Below are 24,943 nucleotides of genomic sequence, written 5' to 3'. Positions count from 1 at the left end.
TGGGAAAAACAGTGAGCCAATCATACAAGCAGGAAATGGCATTTTAGGGGAAGTTTTGTTCACCAACTGTGTACAAGAACACCTTTGGGTTGTCATATTGCATTGAATTTTACAGAGAATTACAGTGGATGCAAGTTGAAAAGGAAAGGCACTTTTTAAGAACATTAAAATACAGTCTCCACTCTAATTCATCCCAACTGTGTTCTATCAGGTTGAGATCAGGACTCTGTGCAGGCCAGTCAAGTTCCTCCACCCCAAACTCGCTCACCCATGACCTTTTATGGACCTTGCTTTGTGCACTGGTACAAGTCATTTGGTGGAGGGGGGATTGTGGTGTGGAGTTGTTCAGGGGTTGGGCTTTGCACCTTCGTTCCAGTGAAGGGAACTCTTAAGGTGTCAGCATACCGAGACATTTTGGACAATTTCATGTTCCCAACTGTGTGGGAACAGTTTGGGGATGGCCCCTTCCTGTTCCAACATGACTGCACACCAGTGCACAAAGCAAGGTCCATAAAGACATGGATGAGCGCGTTTGGGGTGGAGGAACTTGACTGTCCTGAAAAGAGTCCTGACCTCAACCACCTGATAGAACAGCTTTGGGATGAATTAGAGTGGAGACTGTGAGGCAGGCCTTCTCGTTCAACATCAATGCCTGACCTCACAAATGCACTTCTGGAAGAATGGTCAAATATTCCCATAGATACACTCCTAAACCTTGTGGACAGACTTCCCAGAAGAGTTGAAGCTGTTATAGCTGCAAAGGGTGGGCCAACTCAATATTGAACCCTACGGTCTAAGACTGGGATGCCATTAAAGTTCATGTGCTTTTAAAGCATGCGTACAAATACAACATAGTGTATTTTTATTTATGTTTCTCCTTCTTGAAAGTGGAGTTGTCCTTGAAAACCAGGCAGACGAGACTACAAGGATCATAGCTACCAGAAGCTTGGTGGCGGTTTATTATTGGTGACTGTGGAAAGTCAGATGTTTCCTAGGATCGCGCCTCAGGCTGTGCTCTGGCATACAATGACAGATCACTGTACTGGCCCGCTGCAGTTCCTCTTTAACCACTTCAGCCCCGGAAGATTTGGCTGCTCAATCACCAGGCCATTTTTTGCGATTCGGCACTGTGTCGCTTTAACTGACAATTGCACGGTCGTGTGAGGCTGTACCCAAACAAAATTGACGTCCTTTTTTTTCCCACAAATAGAGCTTTCTTTTGGTGGTATTTGATCATCTCTGCGGTTTTAATTTTTTGCGCTATAAACATAAAAGCTACAATTTTGAAAAAAACGCAATATTTTGTACTTTTTGCTATACTAAATATCCCTAATTTTTTTTAAAGAAAGCGAATTTTTTCCTCAGTTTAGGCCGATATGTATTCTTCATATTTTTGGTAATAAAAATCGCAATAAGCATATATTGATTGGTTTGCGCAAAAGTTATACAAAATAGGGGAAAGATCTATGGCATCTTTTATTATTTTTTTTTTTTTACTAGTAATGGAAGTGATCAGCGATTTTTCCTATTTATTTATTTTTTATCCAGACTGCGACATGGCGGACAGATCAGACACATTTTTGGGACCATTGACAAGGGGTTAACTGTGTTCCCTCGTATGTGTTCTAACTGTAGGGGGTGGGGACTGACTAGAGGAGATGACAGATCGTTGTTCCTAGCTAGTAGGAACTCACAATCTGCCTCTCCTCTCCGAACAGGGATTTGTGTGTTTATACACACACATGTCCCTGTTCTGGCTCTCGTGTCCGCGATTGCGGCAGTCATCGTGACCATCGGCACCCCAGTGGGATAGATAGCAGCACGCGCCTGCTATCCCGCTTAAAGGAGCCGATGTACAGCTATGATGGTTCGCGGGATCGTGACGGCCTGCCGCCGTATGACGGTCGACAAGTGGCTAAGTACAGTTAAAAAAAAAAAGTCACAGTGATTGTATAAAACAAATATAAGTGCAGCGCTAATAAACAATCTCAGAATAAACTAAGATTTGAGTGATTGTCATGTAACAACCATATAATAAACGTGTGAATAGAGTTGATCATATCAAACAAATAGATATGTAATGAAACCTGTGAAGTCCACAATGCAAATAAGTTGTGTATATAAAGTGAGCGTGAAGTCCACAGAAAAAAAAAATCAAACATGCAAGAGTCCAGACATGAATTATCATGGCATCAAAAGATGAAAATAGGTGTGAAGAAAAGTTGCAAGTAGATTATCCACCACCAATTGGATGAAGGCTTACCGGAGGGTTTGGACTCAAAAGGACGTATGCCTGATGAGCCAACAAAGCTTGTGGTGAAGCACACCAAGAAATGGGGGGTATCCCTGTAGGCGACCTCTGGTTGGACATCAGACATCAGATATTCCTACGGTCCTTCCAATGGCTCTCCAGAACGGTGGCCCGCAGGGTAGTCAATCAAGGAGTGGGGTGTATAAACTCTCCCGTGAAATGTGGTTAGGAAGAAGAATAAAGGACCACATAGTGTAATTCCATTGAGCAAAGAGATATTTATTGAATAAAAAAGGAACACTCACATTTTGTGAAGATAAAAAAGCCCTTTGGTATAATTTGATGCAATGTCATCAGCGGAGCCCGTCCCGACGTGTTTTGTCTAACAAGACATCATCTGGGGTGCTGGTCAGCTGTGTTTAAATAAAGTGGTGTGACCCCCATAAGGAGATACAGACCTGTGGTGTCTCCTCATTAGCAAATGTATGTAAACGCGATAGCTTCCTGTGCTGGCAAGATGGCGCAGGGGCGTGCATTTCAAGCCTCACTCTGAAGAGTGGTTAGCTTCCTATTCCGGTAAAATGGCGCCATGGCGTTCGATACAAGCCTCGCTCTGAAAAGTGGATTATAATGCACAGCAGCGTCAACTATACAGCGCCATATTTAAACCAAGCCTCATTATCAGATGCTGAGAAAGCGAGTCATGCCTCGCCCCCAAAACCAGGCTGGCCCTCGCGTATAGCGGCGCCGATACCAACAGATCAACCCCCACATGAACTGAGAGCATCCAATGGTCCATGGTGTTTGTCAGAAATATAATACACTTTCTTCTTTTTTTAACTCGCATTGATTCTTCACCATATATTTTATTCGTAATACATTACATGGTTTATATTATCATGTATGGTAACCGGCCTCTAATGATGTTGCTGATACAGATTTTGCCTCTAGCATCTACTCTATTGAGGCTATACCTATGGCTGTCCATAATGTCTGTGATTGGCAGCGCGGGGACGAACAATTGGATGCTCTCAGTTCATGTGGGGGTTAATCTGTTGGTATTGGCGCCGCTTTATGCGAGGATCAGCCTGGTTTTGAGGGCGAGGCTTGACTCGCTTTCTCAGCATCTGAAAATGAGGCTTGGTTTAAATATGGCGTTGTATGGTTGACGCTGCTGCGCGTTACAGAAGACTTAAAGGTGCCAAATTTGAAGAAATTTCAGCATTCAAAACGGCCAAAGTTGGCGTTTTGAATGCTTTTAAAGTGCAAAGAAGGGATTTGGGGTCTTATAACCCCGGATCCCTCCATAAAAAGTACCTGTCACTGACTTGCTGTCACAAGGGATGTTTACATTTCTTCTGACAGCAATAAAAGTGATCAGAATTTTTTTTTTTTAAAGGGACAGTGTAAAAATAAAAAAATTAAATAAGAAAAAAATAAATAAAATTAAAGTGCCCCATCCCTCCGTGCTCGCGTGCAGAAGCGAATACATACATAAGTCACAAATGTAAACCGTGTTCAAACCACACATGTGAGTTATCGCCTCAATTATTAGAGCACAAGCAATAATTCTAGCGCAAGACCTCCTCTGTAGCTCTAAACAGGTAACCTGTATAAATTTTTAAAGCCTCGCCTATGAAAATTTTTAAGTACTGTAGTTTGTCACTATTCCATGAGTGTGCGCAATTTTAAAGCATAACATGGAGTGGGGGGGGGGGCTGTGTAATATGCAGAGGGGCTGTGTAATGTTTAGGGGTCTAGAGGTACGGGGGCTGTGTAATGTTTAGGGGTCCAGAGGTACGGGGCTGTGTAATGTTTAGGGGTCCAGAGGTATGGGGGCTGTGTAATGTTTAGGGGTCCAGAGGTATGGGGGCTGTGTAATGTTTAGGGGTCCAGAGGTATGGGGGCTGTGTAATATAAAGGGGTCCAGAGGTACAGGGGCTGTGTAATGCAAAAGGGTCCAGAGGTATAGGGGCTGTTATGTAAAGGGGTCCAGATTTTTATCTTAATTTATTAGCAGGTGAATGCGGCCCTCCATGCGTTCACATACATTGAATCCGGCCCTTAAATGGAAAAAGGTTGCTGACCCCTGTCCTAGTTAATTACATCACCTCCATCACTGGCTGACACAGGTGGAGGAGAAAGGGGCGAAAAGGAGAAAGGGCAAGGTGAGTTTAAGGGGGTTTGGATATGTGAAAGGAGAAGCAGCACACGTCTCTCTGCTCTCATTGATCTTTCTTGTTTCCACGTAAACCCTGCAACAAAACGAATTGGCTCCATGTGCTGCTGTTTCCTCGCACACTTCTGCCCTGCTGTACAGGTACTACAAAGGTCTGATACCTGGTCAAACTCAGGTACTTACACTGCATATAAATATAAAAAAAAAAAAGAATTTATTAAATAAAACAAAGGCACAATAATTTTGTATTTTTTATATCCTCCTGAAAGTCCACTTTAGTAATGATCGTATTCCTTTTAACAGGTGTATATATAAAAAACATTCTACACAACAGACTGCTCTTCCTTTTAAGCTTTAGAATGGCTAGTAATGATCTCGGCTCTGCTGAAAGCTTCCACCATTGATCAGGAAGAAAAGGATGTACCAGATGGAGCCACACGGCTGTGTACATAACCTTTGGGAACAGTATTTTGCAATACGTTAGTTTTGAAACAAGCATATAGCGAACATTTGATTTTTGACAGTCCTCCAATTCAGGAAGCGGCAGAATGTTGCTAGACGTGCAGATCATTAAAGGTCGCGTTATCTACAGTTTCTATCAACAGACTCTGCTAATAGTCTATTTTCTGACTTTCGTTACCGCACCAACCTCTAATTAGATCTGCAATGTTATAAATGTGATTACCGGGTAGCATTAGGGTTTATTATATATCATTAAGCTATGTTGTTGCTCTGAGTTGATGTTTACAGCAAACGTTGGCTGTCAGTTTTTACAAAATAATTCTTCTTTGCAGCTGAATTACCTCCTCCATACACAGCCATTGCCAGCCCAGATGCCAATGGAGTTCCTGTAATAAACTGCCGCGTGTGCCAGTCTCTTATTAATCTGGATGGAAAGCTTCATCAGCATGTCGTGAAGTGCACAGTCTGCAATGAGGCCACGGTAAACAGAATATCTCATATAATGGTCTAATTCGAAGGATATGGGAATAGCCCGGGGGAATTGCTTTCTCTGCATGTGAAATTATTGATTGGAATATTTAATGTTTGTAAATCTAGAACCCAGTAAGTGTGAGTATTCGCAACTAATATTGGCTAAAACTTCTCTTTTTAAAAATGCATTAAATCAAAATAATCCAACGGAAAGAGTAAGACCTCTCATAATCAAAGCTGCAGGTACACTTGGATGCACTTTGCGTATAAGACTACCATTGCTGTAGGTTTGTAGTAGTGGTTTTACACACTTGTCGGCTGCAATACATATATATACATTACGGTTTGCAAGTGGTTTACCAGGGTTATGGCTGAAGCCATCAGCTATAACCCTGGTATTTTTTCTTTCCGCTGGCGGCTGGCTTTCTCTTGAGTCCTGCATATGCATTCTTGCTGCGATTTTACCGCATTTGCGGCGCGGTTTTTAAAGGACATGTGGCTAAAAAACCACACCAAAAACACATTGTGGCGGCATTTTTACCGTGGATTTCCATTTTTCCATTTGTTTTCCATCCAGTTTTCCGTTGCTTTCATTGGGAAGGTGCGATTTTTGGTGCACCTTTTTTTTAGCTCCCCAAACATGCTCCAAAGATGCTGCAAGCAGGATTTTTTTTCACTGCAACAGAAGTGCACCACCCCAGTGTGAATCATTGATTTTAAAGAGAAGCATTTCTCTGGAGCTTTTCGGGCGTTTTTTTAAGGCAAAAGCGCTTAAAAAACTCCTCAGTGTGAAAGGCCCCTTAGGGTGGCTTCTCTATCTATGGAGCGGTATTTATCTTGAGAGGGTAGTGTTAGATGAATTTCCTTTTTAAATGTTTTTTTTACATAAGTGACTAACAAATTAAAGCCTAATGCCAGCCAACCTTTTTTTTTTTTTTTTTTTTTTTTTTTTAAGCAGTTACAGAAACCCTTTTTTTCACATTAATTAATAAAAAAAAAGCTGACCATTGTCAGCTGTTTCCAGCTTGGTTTGGAAGTTGAAAAATAACACACATAAAAAAAAGATATGGGGGGGGGGGGGGGGTCTCAGAAAGACAAAGGCTGCTTTGTTAATGCTAGTGACAGACTGCATCATATATCATTTTTATTTTGCCTTAGTACCACTTCAGAGTGTATTTTTTACAATTTTTTTTTTTTTTTTTATATTTTTATCCAGCAACCAAAGTTTATTGAAAAGAAAACCAATACACAACAATACAATACACAACCCGACAAGAACACACTCCAGATAAACTCAAAGAAGCAAGTACAAAGAGTATAGCAGGCCCATACTCAGTGCAAATTTCACTGCTATGGGGATGGCCCTGCCAGGAGACAGAAAGGCAGCACAGTTCTGGACAGGGGGCAGAGCGGGAGCTGGCAGAGTGACTTTTCAAATTAACAAGCTGGCAATTTGGTTGTTTAGGACCTAGCAACCAATCACCTGTGGGTTAACTAGAAAAGTTAATTTGGCCAGCTCCTCCCCCTGCCCTCCGTCCTGAGCTGTGCTGCCTCTCGCTGTTCACTGATGACAGTGGCGGAGGAGGTTGGAGGGGTGGGAGAGAGAAGGCGTGGCAGGAAAGCTGGGAGATGACAGAGGACCGGCAGGTAGCAGTAGAAGGCGGGGGTCGGTGGCGGAGACCCGTTTCCAGTCTACCAGTCACCTACCCGCGGTCGACAGGTAGCCCGCGTTCGATGGGTTGCCGACCCCCGGCCTAAACGGAAGAGAACAAATCCCCTTCCTTTTTTTTTTTTTAAATGGACCAGATCAGACTCAAAGGTAGGCGGGTGTAAAGGAACACAAGTCTGTTTAGGCGGGTGTAAAGGAACACAAGTCCGTTTTACATGGGCCTTCCGATCAGGTCAACCTCAAAAACTGACAGGCCGACCTGATCCTTTCACCCGTGTAAAAGGGTTTTCTATATTATGAATGCAGTAAACATTCAGACAGTGCAAACCATTTTTGTTGAAGTGTGAATTTTTGAAAATATCAAAAGTACAGCCTAGAAATTAGATTGGATTTCTTTGACTTGCTGTAGTAGAGTATTGTACAGTGTTAGCCATCAATCAGTGCAGAAAGTTTGGAGTTTACGCAATACCCTTTGTTGGCTAACGCATTAAAAATGCAAGCTTTAGGGATGACTCAAATGCCTTCTTCAGGGTTGAAGAAGCGATCTGCATCATTCTGAAAGATTGCATCTAAAATGCCTAATAGACAGCTCAAATTTCTATTATTTAGTCCACAAGAAACTGAAAACTGCTTGATTCTCCAATCCATCCTAACTTTGTGAATAAAGGACTCTCCATTGTATTAAGGCAGCTTCCAGCACAGTTTGGGCCATCATTTTAAACTTGGCACAGTCAATATTACAGTATAACTTTTTTTTTTAGCTTTGGATAGAGTGGAGAGGGATTAGAACACCTGTCAGGTTTTTATTTCTGCCTGTACCCCTGTTAGGGAGATTGACCCTCTGTTTGACCTGTTTACCATTATCATCAAAGTAAAAGAAAATTCTAAATTTTGGGTTGACACCAGAAGAGTAAAAGAGTAATCTTCCAATGGGGACACTAGTTCTGGTGACATCCCAGGGTTCCCTCACTTTGAATACATTTCCTGTCACAGGAAGTGAAGGAAAACCTCCCTAAAGACAAACTAAACTCCACTACATTGGGCAAAAAAAACAAAACTGAAATCACTGCGCCATACTCCATTTGATACCATATACAGGTTAAATAGGTATTGAACACGTCACCATTTTTCTAGGTAAATCTATTGACATGAAATTTTCACCACATGTCGGTAACAACCCATGCAATCCATACATACAAAGAAACCAAAATAAATGAGTTCAGAAATTAAGTTATGTGCAATAAAATTGAATGACACAGGCGAAAAGTATTGAGAGCATGAAGAAAGGGAGGTGCAAAAAGGCATGGAAACCAAGACACCGGCTGAAACCCATCAGTAATTAGAAAGCAATCCTGCTCCTTGTCAGTGCAAATTAGCATCAGCTGGATCAGTTCTATAAACTGATCAACTGATGGCCTATAAAAAGGTGTCTCATTACCAAGATGTCGCACAAACCTCTCATGATGGGTAAACACAAAGAGCTCTCTCATGACCTTCCTAACCTTATTGTTGCAAAACATACTGATGGCATTAGTTACAGAAGGATTTATAAACTTCCGAATGTTCCAGTGAGCACCGTTGGAGCCATAATCCGGAAGTTGAAAGAACATAATTTTTCCATAAACCAACCATGACCAGTTGCTCCACACAAGATTTCTGACAGAGGAGTGAAAAGAATTATCAGAAGAATTGTCCAAGAGCCAAGGACCACTTGTGGAGAGCTTCAGAAAGACCTGGAATTAGCAGGTACAATTGTTTCAAAGAAAACATTAAGTAATGCACTCGACCGCGATGGCCTGTATGTGCAAGCTAGCAAGACTCCATTGTTGAAGAAAAAGCATGTTGAAGCTCATCTGCACAACATTTAGACAAGCCTGTGAAACACTGGGAGAATATAGTCTGGTCAGATGAGACCAAAATTGAACTCTTTGGATGCCATAATACACACCATGTTTGGAGGTCAAATGGCACTGCACACATCTGCCCAAAAACACCCCCATACCAACAGTGAAGTTTGGAGGTGGGAACATCATGGTGTGGGGCTGTTTTTCGGCATATGATACTGGAAAACTTCACGTCATTAAAGAAAGGATGAATGGAAAAATGGATCAAGACCTTCTTGATAAAAATCTGCTGCCATCTACCAGGAGGATGAAGATGAAATGAGGGTGGACATTTCAGCAAGACCCCAAACACAAAGCCAAGGAAACTCTTAATTGGTTTCAAAGAAAGAAAATAAAGCTACTAGAATGGCCCAGCCAATCACCTGACTTGAATCCAATTGAAAATCTATGGAGAGAACTAAAGATCAGAGTTCATAGAAGAGGCCCACGGAACCTTCAAGATTTGAAGGCTGTTTGTGTGGAAGAATGGGCCAAAGTCGCACCTGAACAAGGCATGCGACTAGTTTCTCCATACAGGAGGCGTCTCGAAGCTGTCATTACCAACAAAGGATTTTATACGAAGCATTAAATACATTTCAGTTAGCTTGTTCAATACTTTTTCCCTCTGTCATTCCATTTTATTACACATTAACTTAATTTCTGAACTTATTTGTTTTGGTTTCTTTGTATGTATAGATTGCTTGTATTGTTATTGACATGTGGTGAAACTTCCATGTCAGTAGCACCTTTTTAGAAATATATTTACAGTACCTAGAAAAATGGTGACGTGTTCAATACTTATTTTTAAATATATATGCAAACACCTAATGTAATAAACTCTGAAATAAATAATTAGCAAATCATAAAAAGTTCACCAATAATATGTGCCAACTTTGATGATACAAGTGCATTGAACGTGCATGCTTCAATATAGATGCATGTGCAAAAAAAAGTGTTCTCCACCGCTGTGTTCCACCACCTGTTCAAGCTGTCTCTTACTTCAGGTAGACTCATACAATGGTAAGGTCATACATCGCTTTCCCAGAACACTGGGATATAACACTGCAGCAATCATCCAAGAACTCAGAGGAACAGGTCTCTCTCCACTCCACAATAATATTGGCCTCTCATTCAGCAAGGGATATAAGAAATAAAGACACTCTTATGCCGTGTACACACGAGCGGAATGTCCAACAGAAAAAGGCCAACTGGAGCTTTTCATCAGTTTTTCCGATGGTGTGTATGCCCCATCAGACTTTTTACGTCGAAAATTCTGATGGACCTAGAAAGAGAGCATGTTCTAAATTTTTCCGACGGAACCTATTCCTATTGGGAAAACCGCTCGTCTGTATGCTGTTCCGACGTACCAAAAACGACGCATGCTCTGAAGCAAGTATGAGACGGAAGCTGTTTGCTACTGGCTATTGAACTTCCGACGGGAAAACCGGTCGTGTGTACAGGGCATTAGAGTAATATGCCAAACCCTTTAAAAGTTTATTTACCAAAAGAGATTATTACTCAGGAGAGTGCACTCATAAACCAGTGCACTAGATAAAAGTGCCTGTTTAAAATCCAATATAATAGCCTCCTTAAGCATGGACATCCATGGATTCCTCACTATACTAGTGTATACCCATTTTAACCCATTTTTACCCATTTCCTACTTACCGCTGTGATAACAGCTGTAGTTGTAGAAGGCTTCATATTCTATGTACAATATGCTCGATGGGTAGTAATGGCAGCTGTCTAGTATTCTAAAGTTTAATTTAGATTTTGAGATTGAAAGAAATCAATTAGAAAAAATATGTAAATGTGCATGTCATCAAGCAGGGAATAAAATCCAACACATCCCTTAGTTAAAGCACCACATCATAAACACAAAAACACTTATTAAGCACGCATTTAATTGCCCTAGATGTTTAACCTCTTTCCAGCCAGTCTCATTAGTACAGTGACCATGCATATTTTTAGCACTGATCACTGTATTTGTGTCAGGCTGGGGTCACACTATTGCGAATTGGATGTGGCTTTCCAGGTATCCAATTCGCTTGTCAGGAGATTGTGACCAGCTCTCTGTGGAGCCAATTCACATATTTGCGCAGCGGCTCCAATGCGAATTGCACAGGAGTCCTGTGTGTCTTTTGGTCCATTTTAGTTTTGAATTTAGTCCAAAATTCGGGCTAAAATCGGCCCTGAAATGGTGAATGGAGACGCACTGGACTCCTGCTGTGAGCCGCTGCCATCTCTAGTGTGAACCCAGCCTCACTGGTTCCCACAAAGTGTCAGATTGTCCACCCCAACATCACAGTCCCGCTATAAGTCGCTGCTTGCCACCATTACTAGTATTAAAAAAAAAATTCCAGCATCTGTCCCCTAGTTTGTAGACCCTATAACTTTTGCGCAAACCAATCAATAAATGCTTATTGGGGTGTGTGTTTGTTTTTTACCAAAGATATGTAGCAGATTACATTTTGGCCTAAATTTATAAAGACCTTTTGATTTTTACTTTTTTTTTTTAATTATTGGATATGTTTTATGGTAGAAAGTAAAAAATGTTGGGGTTCTTTTTCAACATTTTTTTTTTTGTTTGTTTGTAGTGCAAAAAACGCAATGGTGATCAATTCACCACCAAAAGAAAACTCTATTTGTGGGAAAAAATTACATAAAAGGAATTTATGTATAGCTTTGCACGACTGTGCAATTGTCAGTTAAAATATTGCAGTATCGCAAAAAATGGCCTAATCACGAATGGAGGGGGGGAGGGGGTTGAATCTTCCAGAGGTCAAGTGGTTAAAAGAAAAAGTACTGTTGCTCCAGCTGCTAGTTTGTCCAAAGCCTGGTCACTGTCACTTTTGCTGGGCTTGCATGTACATTTGCAGAACAATATAAAGACCTGTGCAAAAGAAAAATCAAATCCTAAATAATATTACAAGATTTAAGCACATATCATCAAATGATTTTTTTCACTAGCATTATTGTGGCAGCATATACTGTATATCAATTTCTACGATACCTTTTTAAGGGTGAATTGTGGCTTCTCATGCATTTATATTCTTTATAGAAATTATTGCAGGAGCAAAATGCTTTCATGTTTAATACATAGATGCATGTATATGTAGCCAAGTCCCGAGCCTCTCCAGGCCCAATGGTGACCTCCAGAGTTAGGGACAGCTGACAGTTTTTTATTGTCAATAACATGTGACATTACATCACAAATAAGAAGGTGAACAATAAATGTCAAGTGTGACATAAAACTGATGTCGTTTACAGAGATCTTCGGATTACACATAAAATAACTGTTAATAATAGACTGTTAATATTATCACTCCCCCAGGAGTATATCGCACTGGTGGCTGTGAAGCAAAGGTGTTGACCTGCGCTTAATTTATAGCAATTGGTCAATTGGCCTCTATGGCTACAGTCTATGCTTAGGTTGTTAAGCAGTCACGGTGCTGTCTATCCTAGGTCTCTGAATAACCTTTCCATGACCGTAAAGATAATCATAAGTAATATGGTGCACTAAGAGGTAGTGCAAAGTTGTATTTTTAAGGAAGGAAGAATAGCCTGAAAGCAGAGAGGAAAGAAAGAAGGTAAAGATATTAAGGAAATTAGCCAGCCCCTCGTGATCCCTCTCCTGGGTCCCTATCTATATTTTCCATATTAATTTGAAATGCCTGTATAGGATGACCAGGGTTCCCATGTTGCCTCGAACTTAGCAGCTGAGTCCGTCAGAGAGCTGACCATTTTTTCTTGTGTCATCACCCAAGAAATTTTTAATTTGGCTGCTGCCACGGAGACGTTCTGTTTCCAGACTCGTGCAATGGTCAGTTTTTGCTCACAAAAGAATAAAGAAAATTTAATTCTGGGTGACTTTGGTGGTTTTAGAGACCGGAGCATTTAGTAATTCTATGTAGGGATCTTTGGAGACCTGACATCCCGTAACCTGGCGTATCATGTGAAACAATCTGTTACAAAATCCTCTGATTCTCAGGCAGTCCCACCATAGGTGAATCATGGACCCTGAAAGAGTACAGCCTCTAAAGCATTGAGAAGAGGCAGAAGGGAACATTTTAGCTAACTTGGTTGGAACTAAGTAGCACCTAGTTAACACTTTTAGATTTGCTTCAATCAGGGCAGTGTTGTGCATACCTTTTGTAAGATCGGAGAAAGTTTCTATTCCACACCTCCACATTCCAGCTGTCCCCTAGCTCTCCCTCCTAGGCCAGCATGTATGATAATTTGTGACAGGTATATTGTGGAGATGCCCCCACTCTGCTCTGTGACTTGGCCACACCATTGCTCATATGCAGTCAGCTTTGGGGGTTCTGGTTTATTTTTCCATTGAGCGTTTAAGAAGTGGGATATTTGCATGAATCTAAACCTCTCAGAGTCAGGTATCTCCAATTTGCTTTTACAGTAACTGAGCGAGATGGGGCCAAGGGGGGTAAGGTAGTGTCCAATGCAGTCTAACCACCACCTGAAGGCCTTAATGTTCTTTCCCGGAGTGAATTTGGGGTTGTGAAAGATGTGGACTGAAGGTTGCATGTCCGAGGTTAGAGCGGGGAGGCTTTTCAGGCTTTCCCAAAGGGAAATAGAGACATTATAGGATGGCAATCTTTGGGAGGACAGCAGAGTAAGAAGTCTAATGTGTGTGTGTGTGTGTGTGGACTGCTTGCCGTTATATATGCACCCAATCAGGTTTCTCTAAACGTGTATAGATAGTCGACAGTTGTGCCAAGTGTGCCGCTTGGTAATACCACTGTAGGCTAGGTACTCCCAATCCTCTCATTGTAATACGTCTATATAAACTTTTCCTGGAGAGGCGGTGTCCAGAGGAGCCCCAGATGAAATTTGTAATTTTGCTTTGGAAAAGCCACAGATGATCTTTATTATTAGAAATTGGGAGAGCCCTAAAGAGATAAAGTAGTTTGGGAAGTAGTGTCATCTTAACCGCATTCACTCTCCCTAGCCAGGATATTTAATGGAGCGCCCATTTCTTAAGAACCATTTTGAGTTTTTTTGTAGATGGGGGGGAAGTTTACCATGTAGAGTCTGTCAATCTTTGAAGAAAGATCTATTCCCAGGTATCTATTGGTTGAGTCACTCCACTCAAATTAAAAGGAGCTTTTAAGATTCTCAGTCTTCTGAATTGGGATTGTCACGTTTAGAATTTGGGATTTGGATAGGTTGACCTGCAACCCGGAGGCTTTAGCGAAGTCTTCCAGCAGTTTACATATGTTCGGAAGGGAGGTCGTCGGTGACATGAGGAATAATAGGAGGTCATCCGCAAATAGGGCACATTTATGTGTCTGTGGACCGCAGTTAACCCCTTGGATGTCTGGGTGATTACATATGGCTATCGCCAGAAATTCTATTGCTATTGCAAATATTAAAGGAGATAAGGGGCAACCCTGCCTGGTTCCTCTGGCTATTTTAATTGGCTCTGAGAGATAACCTTGCAGGCGTACTCGGGCTTCCAGGAAGGAATAGAGTGCTGTCAGTAGGCCAATGAATCTCTGTCCAAAACCCTATCGATTCATGATATTGGATAGGGCCAGGAGACCGAATCAAAGGCTTTCTGGAGATCGATGGAAAGGAGTAGTCCTTCCTGTCGTAGAGAAATTATGTTGACTGCTCTCCTGATTTGTTCTGGGCCCTGTCTGCCAAGAATAAAACCTACTTGGTCCTTATGTATATACAGGCTAATAAAATTGACTATATGGTTCGTTAGGATCTTAATCAGGATCTTCATGTCATTATTTATCAGAGATATTGGTTTGTAGTTACCCACCTCCCCTCGGTCTTTGGTTTGGGCATTACAGAGATAAATGCTGAGTTGTCTATCTAAAGGGTCCCCTTTAGTGTTGTCATTAAAGAAGCGAGCGAGGTGCGGCGCCAAGGTCTGGGCAAACCTTTTGTAGTAAGGCGTGGAGAAGCCGTCTGGGCCAGGGGCCAACCCCTGTTTAAGATTCTTAATGACCAGTAACACTTCTTCCTCTGTTATCAGGGTCTCCATTTTATCCTGGTGGCGGTCAGCCAGAGTCGGCATTGGGAGGGAATCTAAAAAAGGAGTTCATGTGGACCTTACTATTATCATTCCCTGCGCTGTATAGTTGCTAGGGATGCACCGAAATTTCGGCCGCTGAAACATATCGGCCGAAAATGGCCTTCTTGGCAAAATTCCGAAAAGGATATCACGCCGATAACCGTGCCGAAAATGGGGCGGGGCCTGGACGGGGCCCTGCCCCTGGTGCCACCCCACGGCTTGTGTGTGTGTGTGTGTGTGTGTGTGTGTGTGTGTGTGTGTGTGTGTGTGTGTGTGTGTGTATATATATATATATATTGGATATAAAAAGTCTACACACCCCTGGTAAATAAAGTGTCAGGTTTTTGATGTAAAAAAGTGACACAAAGATACGGTAAATCATTTCAAAACTTTTTCCACCTTTTAATGTGACCTATAAACTGTACTCAATTCAACAACAAACTGAAATCTTTTAGGTGGAGGGAAGTAAAAATAAAAAAATATGGTTGCGTAAGTGTCCACACCCTTAACCACTTCCCACCCAGGCCAATTCTGACATTTCTCTCCTATATGTAAAATTCATCATTTTTTTTGCTAGAAAATTACATAGAACCCCCAAACGTATAGGTTTTTTTTTAGTGAAAACCCTAGAGAATACAATGGCAGTCGTTGCAACTTTTTATCTCGCACGGTATTTGCGCAGCAATTTTTCGAACACGTGGGTTTTTTTTGGAAAAAAAACAGTTTCATGCTTTAAAAAAAAAAACAAAAACATTAAAGTTAGCCCAATTTTTTTGCAGAATGTGAAAGATGAAGTTACGCCGAGTAAATAGATACCTAACCTGTCACGTTTCAAAATTGCGCACACGCGTGGAATGGCGCCAAACTTCGGTACGTAAAAATCCCCATAGGCGACGCTTTAAAATTTTTTACTGGTTACATGTTTTGCGTTGCAGAGGAGGCCTCAGTCTAGAATTATTGCTCTTTCTCTAACATTCGCGGCGATACCTCACATGTGTGATTTGAACACCGGGACTTGCGTATGCGTTTGCTTCTGTGTGCGAGCACACAGGGACAGGGGCGCTTTAAAAACATTTTTTATTATTTGTTAATTTTACTTTTCTTTTTTTAGTTTGACACGTTAAAAAAAAAATATATGGCATGATCGGTCCTCTTTACAGTGAGATATGGGGTCAATAAGACTCCACATCTCACCTCTAGGCTGGGAAGCCTAAAATCGAAAAAAAAAAAAAAAAATAACGATCACGGCTTCCCAGCCGAGGCGGCGCCATTTGTTTGAATGCAGAGGCTGGGTGTGACGTCATAACATCGCGCCCAGCCTTCGAACGATCATAGAGACCCCGGCGACCATCTGGTCCGCCGGAAATATCTATGGTCACCATCCGGGGCCGGCGGATGCGGTCTTCGACTCACTGATGGAATCGGTGAGTCGGTAGAAGCACCGGAGGGCGGCGGGAGGAGGGGGTTCCCCTCTCGCCACCCGTAAGAACGATCAAACGGTGGAACAGCCGCTATGATCGTTCTTATGGTGTAGGGAATCGCCGGCACTAAAAGATGATATCTGAATGATGTCTGTAGCTGCAGGCATCATTCAGATATACCCCCACAAAGTCAAGAATGTCATATGACGTACCTTGGGCAGGAAGTGGTTAAACTAATACTTTGTTAAAGCACCTTTTGATTTTATTACAGCACTCAGTCTTTTTGGGTATGAGTCTATCAGTATGGCACATCTTGACATGGCAATATTTGCCCACTCTTCTTTGCAAAAATACTCCAAATCTTTCAGATTGCGAGGGCATCTCCTGCGCACAGCCCTCTTCAGATCACCCCACAGATTTTTATTCTGATTCAGGTCTGGGCCATTCCAAAACTTTAATCTTCTTGGTGAAATTGGATGTATGCTTTGGATCGTTGCCATGCTGAAAGATGAAGTTCCTCTTCATGTTCAGCTTTCTAGCAGAAGCCTGAAAGTTTTGTGCCAATATTGACTGGTATTTGGAACTGTTCATAATTCCCTCTACCTTGACTAAGACCCCTTTTCCAGCTGAAGAAAAACAGCCCCAAAGCATGATTCTGCTATCACCATACTTCACGGTGAGTATGGTGTTCTTTTGGTGATGTGCAGTGTTGTTTTTGGGCCAAACATATCTTTTGGAATTAAGGCCAAAAAGTTCAATCTTGGTTTCATCAGACCATAACACATTTTCCCACATGCTTTTGAGAGACTTCAGATGTGTTTTTGCAAAATTTAGCCGGGCTTGGATGTTTTACAAGAAAATGCTTCCGTCTTGCTACTCTACCCCATAGCCCAGATATATGAAGAATACCGGTGATTGTCACATGTACCACAATGTCAGTACCTGCCAGATATTCCTGCAGCTCCTTTTAATGTTGCTGTAGGCCTCTTGGCAGCCTCACTGACCAGTTTTCTTCTCATCTTTTCATTAATTTTGGAGGGACGTCCAGTTCTTGGTAATGTCACTCTTGTGCCATATTTTCTCCACTTGATGATGACCGTCTTTACTGTGTTCCATGGTGTATCTAATGCCTTGGAAATTCTTTTGTACCCTTGTACCCTGACTGATACCTTTTGAACAATGAGATCCCTCTGCTTTGGAGGCTCTCTGTGGACCATGGCTTTTGCTGTAGGATGCAACTAAGAAAATGTCAGGAAAGACCTACTAGAACAGCTGAACTTTATTTGGGGTTAATCAGAGGCACTTTAAACTGACTCCTATCTAACATTAGTTTGAATATGATTCTGCAACTCTGAACACAGCTACATCCCTAGTTATAAGAGGGCGTGCACACCTATGCAACCACATTATTTTAGTTTTTTTTTTTTTACTTCTACCCCCCCACCCCCTAAAAGATTTCAGTTTGTTTTTTAATTGAGTTGTACAGTTTATAGGTCACATTAAAGGTGGAAAAAGTTCTGAAATTATTTATCTTTGTCTCATTTTTTTACATCACAGAAACCTGACATTTTAACAGGGGTGTATAGACTTTTTATATCCACTGTGTGTGTGTGTGTGTAATATAAATATATAATATATATATATATATATATATATATATATATATATATATATATATATATATATATATATATATATATATATATATATATATATATATATATATATATATATATATATATATATATATATATATATAATATTCTGTTTTTTTTTAAATAACACATTATACTTGCCTGCTCTGTGCTGTTGGTTTTGCACAGAGCAGCCCCAATCCTCCTCTTCTCGGGTCCCTTGCTGGCGCTGTTGGCCCCTCACTCTTGCCAAGTGCCCTCAGAGCAAACAGCTTGCAATGGGGGCACCCAAGCAGGCTCCTTCACGAGCCACAGCTCTGCGTGTCTATTCGCACACAGAGCCTGCTCCCTCTCTCTCCTCATTAGATCAGTGGCTGTGATTGACAGGAGCAGGAGCCACAGGCCCAGCCAACGAGGAGGCAGAGTCCCCGGAGAGCTGAAGCTCTCGTGCACATTGCTAGAGGAAGATCAGGCTTGGGTAAGTATTGAATGCATGAAGGTAAAATAAACCTTGAGACTTTACAACCACTTTAATTGAACAAGTTGATTTAGAAGTTGATTGGTTGCCATGCAGAGCTGCACTAGATTTTGCACTCTCCGGTTTTAGTAAATCGGCCCCCCAGTGTCGTCTCCCTCCTCTTCGCCCTTGCCTTCTGTAGTTTCTGACTCAATTAATTTCATCAAAATGCATTCTGAGCTGATTGTGAGCTTATGGCAAGCACAAATATGCCTGCAACCATTACCTTGCATCATTGCAAGACCTTACAGGCAGCATGGAATGGTTGGAGTTGAAGCCCCAGAAGAGTTGAACATATCACTGCTGGATAACCTCCTCCCAGAGACCAGCACTACAAGACCCAGTGGAATGAATGGAAAGGTAAAGTACCCACTACTTTACACTGGTTTTCAGGTATGAGACGATCAAAATAGTTTTGAAGAAGGGGGTTAGAAACAACATTTTTTTCTTCCTTGCTTTTTTTTTTTTTTTTTTTTTTTTAATCTGGGTTTACCTTTCCTTCAAGTGCTTACTAAGCCTTGTACTTTGTTTAGTTTATACAAAATTTGGTCTCCTTTCAGCCAATCAAGACCCCTCCCTCGGGGAAGAAGTATGTCAGGTGTCCTTGCAACTGCCTCCTTATCTGCAAAGATACATCACGGCGAATAGGATGTCCGCGACCTAACTGGTACGTACTAGGCCTCAAAAAAGAAATCAAGAATCCCTTTATTTAGGTATAAAAAATTTTATTTACAGATTAGACCTCACTAAGAGCACAAATCTTTTAAAAATAAACCTATACATTTGCATATGGGCTGCTTGCAATCTTCGGGATGGAGCTATTCTGACAATGAATAGTGGTTAACCTGCCGTGTACACCCTGCTGAGACTATTGGATTTTCTTCATGGTAAAATTGAGCGAAAACGTGTTCAGATATTGTGCTGCCTAGTTTCATTATAGGGATGTCTGTGGCTGATCCAGTCTGTGGAGGGTTAGCCTGATTTTCTGCCATCTGTGATCTGCATTTCCTATCATACCTTTCTAGAAATTCCATTGAAATATAAAATGTGGAGTTAGTTGATCCCAAAGCAATATTCCTACTGTGTGATGATGTCCTGGACTGATTCACATTCCAGCCTACTTTAACTCCCACAGACACCCTACTTGGAGATTTTCCCCTGCGGTTCTGCCTCTATACGTCTGCAGGGGATGCATATGAATGTTTTATGTACTAACTGAAGCATTCGAAATATTATGTTTTGGGAAAGTCTGTAGGGAAGTACCACCAGGGTACTCCCACTCATAATTGAAATATTCATTCTGGTAAAATTGGCCTTAAAGTCGAAATCCAGGCAGACTACTGAAGACACGCAGTTGATAAGTCAGCTGTCTTATCTGCATAATATTATATAATTCTGTCTAACCAACTTTGTGATCCATACTTCTCTACCAGACAGCACAGGCAGCAGGGTAATGCCACTTTTTCTGTTAGACTTAAATCAGAACTTTGGCCTTTCCTGGTTAACTCCCAACTGCTTCTGCCTCTGGTGCTTGGTCGAAAACTGTGTTGCTGTTTAACTTTCTCCTCTCTCCTCCTCATTGTGCCCCTCTGAATTTTCAGTTAAGGACATTGCAGTAGGCACACTTCTTTCTGCAGATGCCCAGTTTTCCACAAGACCCACCAACTGGGGGTGGTGGGGTGGGGAGGGGTTGCACACACTGCAAAGCGCGCCCCTGAACCCTGCACTACACAGCGCACCCTTGAGCTCTGCACTGTGCATAGTGTACTCCTAAACTTTGCACGCAATGCACTCCTGAACTCTGCACTCTGTACGTAATGCGCTCCTGAACTCTGCCCTCTGTACGTAATGTGCTCCTGAACTCTGTACGTAATGCACTCCTGAACTCTGCCCTCTGTAAGTAATGTGCTCCTGAACTCTGTACGTAATGCACTCCTGAACTCTGCCCTCTGTACGTAATGCACTGCTGAACTCTGCCCTCTGTACGCAATGCACTCCTGAACGCTGCACTCTGTGCATAGCACACCCCGAAACCCTGCTCTTTGTACATAGCACACCCCTGAACTCTGCACTCTGTGCATAGGGCACCTGTAATCCCAGGCGATCTGCCGGTGACGCGAATTTGTGCCCGCTACCTGGAGGTGCAGGATCACGTGTATGTATACGTGATCCTGCGCACAGCGGCCGCCTGTAGCAGTAAAACTGCTATAGGACGGTCGTGAAGTGGTTAAAAAAAATTTAAAAAATGGTTATACTAACCTGCTCTGTATAGTGGTTTTGCACAGAACAGCCCAGATCCTCCTCTTCTCGGGTCGCTTGCTGGCACTCCTGGCCCCTCTCTCCTGCCCCCACACCAAACTAAGCCGTTGCTCTGTTTGTCCATTCAGACACAGAGCCAGGGCTTGGCCTTGCCCCCTTCTTTAATTGAAAGCAGTGGGAGCCAATGGAGCCTGCTGCTGTGTCTTAGCCAATCAGGAGGGAGAGTCCTGGACAGTCAACATCGTTGGATCGAGATGGGGCACAGGTAAGTATTAGGGGGGGGGGGGCTGGGGGGGCTGCTACACACAGAAGGTTTTTTTTTTTGTCTCAATGCATAGAATGCAATAGGATAAAAAACCTTCTGACTTTACAACCACTTTCATCTGGCCATATGTGTGGTGGTTTAGTAGAACATTTGAATTCCCAGTTCTATTTTTGCTGGAATTGAAGAGCAATCAAAGAGCTGGCCAGTTCAAGGGTGGTTACACATAAGAGCACATTCAAATCTATTCATGGGTGGTTGTCAATTACAAACCTACTACTGTGTATTGCATTAAACAGCAAGCCTGTAAATATTTGAAAAACTGAGCTCGTAGTGTGAATTCTTTGAATTCGTTTTAGGCACTTCAGCCTCAGTGAGTGATCTTATTGCATTACATAGTGCTGTCCTATTAAAAAATTCTTTAGAGTTCATAGAATCATTGATGGCATTCCTTCCTTTTTTTCTCAAATACTTTTTATTCAAGTTTTACAAAAAACAAAAAAAAGTGGATGAAAACAAAATAAAACGGCAGCAGCTATACATTCCCACAATACAGTTTCAAGAAGTAGCATCCACATTTGCTTGTAAACCTATATAAAACAAATATCAGGACATCTGTAATGCATATCAAACATGAGTGTCAAGTAATTAACCAAAGAATATACAGAGTGCTACACCAACCCCACTACACCCATAGGAGAGATGGGGGACACAAAAGTTTGTATTATCGCCTACTAATCAAAGATAACAAGCAAGGGAATACGAGGGGGTGCTGATAAGTATTGAGCCCTACCCAGAAAAAATTGAGCTAGAAAGCTGTAACTGCCACACTATTCTACATATTCCCCCAGGAAGTCAATGCACTTGCAACATCTGGCCTGCATCTTCTTATAGTAATTCTTCTGCCTGCTGGTGTAACCACTCATTTGCAGCATTAGTTGACTCCGCAACACTCCCAAATTGTTGTTCTTTTAGCTGTTTTTTGTGATTGGGGAACAGATGATAGTCATAAGGAACCAGGTCGGGCGAATAGGCTGGATGGGGCATCTCTTGAAAGCCTAAGGAGGTCAGTTTTGCCATTGTTTCACTTGCAGTGTGTGACTAGGCGTTGTCCTCTTTTTAAAATTGACAACCGAACATTTAACTGTTGCATATGAAGGGCCACTGCCACCCAAAGTGTTTGATATTTCATCATGAATCTGCTTTGCACCTTCCCCTTGGAGAAACAGGAACTTAATACTGGTCCTATGCTCTTCCACATCGAATTTTTCTGGAGGTGCTGCCATGTTCGCTTTGGACCTGAAAAAGAAAGATAAGTTAAGATCATAGGTAGTTGATTTTTGCACCACTGAATATAGACAAATTGGCCAGCACACCCTACAATTTACAGCTTCCTAGCTCAATTTTGTCTGAGTAAGGCTCAATACTTATCAGCACCCCTTCGTATTGGCACTGCTATAACCACTACAAGTATTGGGTACAGCCCACCTAAAACATGCCTATACACTGTGTGCTCTGGCCATGCACATCAGTCAATATTGCTTTCCAGTCGCATTCTTTCCTTAGTGAAGATCATTTTAAAGTCACTACAAAATGCCTACAAGCACGAATATTGTATACAGAATCCACTTGAAGTTTAGGTCCAGGAAAAAATATTTTTTTGGAAACAGAACAGTTTAATTAAGTTACCTTCAATGATTAGTATCCTATGCCCGCAGAGCTGCTTGTTACACTACAGATGAACATTTTAACCATACTGGATATACATTCAGTGTGTGGAGATCAAGTTGTTCACTCTCCCCTTGTCCATTTACAAAAAGCCCTGTATTGTTTTCAATGAATACAAGGTATTATGTGAATGGATTTTGAGAGCCTCCATAGTAGGAGCACATACCGTGTATATAATAATGGATAGACTGAGGGCAGGTATGCCTGGACACCTTCACTGACATTGTGCTATGTGCCCAGTGCATCCCTGTGCCTTTAAGGAGGAGTGGGCTCCCTCCAGGCATACCTGCCCTCAATCTATCTATTACTATATATGTGCTCCTACTATGGAGGCTTTCAAAATGTATAGAGTTAGGACTGCAGATAATACTGGGGTGCCTCATCATGGCCTCTGCAGCTTTTGCACGTATTTGCATATGTGTGCAAATGAAACCCCTGTTTTTAACATGGCCTGTTAGACAGGACAATTTAGTTTGTTGCAGGCTGGCTGGTAAGTGAGCTGGGATTTTTTCTTTGTTTTTGTTTGAAATGCGTCGCCCTTCCATGTGCTGCTTGCTGTTAAGGCCAGTTATAAGTTGGGGCAAAAACAAAGAAAAAATCCCAGCTCACTTACCAGCCAGCCTGCAACAAACTAAATTGTCCTGTCTAACAGGTCATGTTAAAAACAGGGGTTTAGTTTGCACACATTTGCAAATACGCGCAAAAGCTGCAGAGGCCATGATGAGGCACCCCAGTATTATCTGCAGTCCTAACTCTATACATTTTGAGAGCCTCCATAGTAGGAGCACATATATAGTAATAGATTGAGGGCAGGTATACCTGGAGGGAGCCCACCCCTCAAAGGCAAAGGGATGCACTGGACACATAGCACAATGGCAGCGAAGGTGTCCAGTCATACCTGCCCTCAGTCTATCCATTATTATATACGCTATGTGCTCCTACTATGGAGGCTCTCAAAATGTATAGAGTTAGGACTGCAGATAATACTGGGGTGCCTCGTCATGGCCTCTGCAGCTTTTGCACGTAATTGCAAATGTGTGCAAACGAAACCCCTATTTTTAACATGGCCTGTTAGACAGGACAATTTAGTTTGTTGCAGGCTGGCTGGTAAGTGAGCTGGGATTTTTTCTTTGTTTTTGTTTGACATGTGTCGCCCTTCCATGTGCTGCTTGCTGTTAAGGCCAGTTATAAGTTGAGGCAGTTGCCGTTTGTTTTTTTTGTGAATGGATAAAGAGAGAGGAAGGGCAACAGGATCTCCCCTAGTCTATTCACAGTGCACCTTTATATTAAGAGTATAAGGTTTTTTTGGTGAATAGATAAAGTGAGAGGGAGGGAAGAGTTAACAACATAATCTCTGTACTGTGGATAGAACTGTCAGTCACAGTGCTGAAAAAAGAGCGTTGTAATATCCACCATGAATAAAACTGTCATTGTAAAGTAACAGGCAGCATTGCAGGAATAGAATATGAATAATTAAAGGGGTTGTAAAGGTAAGTTTTTTCACCTTGATGCATTCTATGCATTAAGGTAAAAAAAATCTGACAATACCGGCCCCCAACACCCCCCCCCCGTTTTACTTACCTGACCCCTCGAAAGTCCCCACACCCGCGCTCGCCCCTGACATCCTCTTCGCCGCTCAGCCTGACCGTTGATTGGTTACAGAGGATGGATTGAAAGCAGCGCAGCCATTGGCTCACGCTGCTGTCAATCACATCCAATGACGCGGCGCGACCGAGTGATACAGTGACCGGCTATGGCCGCCAGCTGTATCACGGGAGCGCGCCCGCAAGCACTCAACACCATGCGGGGGAGCTCACATGAAAGTGTTGAGTCCTTGCAGGAGGGAGCTGAGACAGCCGCCGAGGGACCCCAGAAGACCAGGTTCGGGGCCACTCTGTGCAAAATGAGCTGCACAATGGAGGTAAGTATAACATGTTTGTTATTTAAAAAAAAAAAAAAAATTATCTTTAGTGATTCTTTAAGATAACTTTACATTGTGGTGTTTTCAAACAATATTTTTTACCAGGAGATCGACTTTAACAAAGCCCTAGCTTTTGGGTTGAACTTGTAGGAGTCCCATGCACACAGTGGAATTTAAACGACATGCCTGTATGAACCTGAGGGCTATGGAATACAGGACCCCAGTCATATAGGGCAACAG

At 42.1% G+C, this 24,943-nt stretch overlaps 1 protein-coding gene across 2 annotated transcripts in view; it reads left to right on the top strand.

The window, feature by feature from the left end:
- Positions 1 to 24,943, top strand: part of PIP4P2 (phosphatidylinositol-4,5-bisphosphate 4-phosphatase 2) — a 100,986-nt gene that overhangs the window by 46,440 nt on the left and 29,603 nt on the right. For both annotated transcript variants that reach the window (XR_012244547.1, XM_073631934.1), the window contains exons 2-3: positions 5,225 to 5,373; positions 19,094 to 19,200. Coding sequence is in view for 1 of the 2 variants with exons in the window: in XM_073631934.1 (XP_073488035.1) it covers positions 5,225 to 5,373; positions 19,094 to 19,200 (256 nt within the window). In the remaining variant the exon portion in view is untranslated. The remainder of the gene's footprint in view (positions 1 to 5,224; positions 5,374 to 19,093; positions 19,201 to 24,943) is intronic.

This window comes from Aquarana catesbeiana, linkage group LG05, assembly GCF_042186555.1.
Source record: "Aquarana catesbeiana isolate 2022-GZ linkage group LG05, ASM4218655v1, whole genome shotgun sequence".
Taxonomy (NCBI): domain Eukaryota; kingdom Metazoa; phylum Chordata; class Amphibia; order Anura; family Ranidae; genus Aquarana; species Aquarana catesbeiana.
This window is presented reverse-complemented; position numbering and strand designations above follow the sequence as displayed.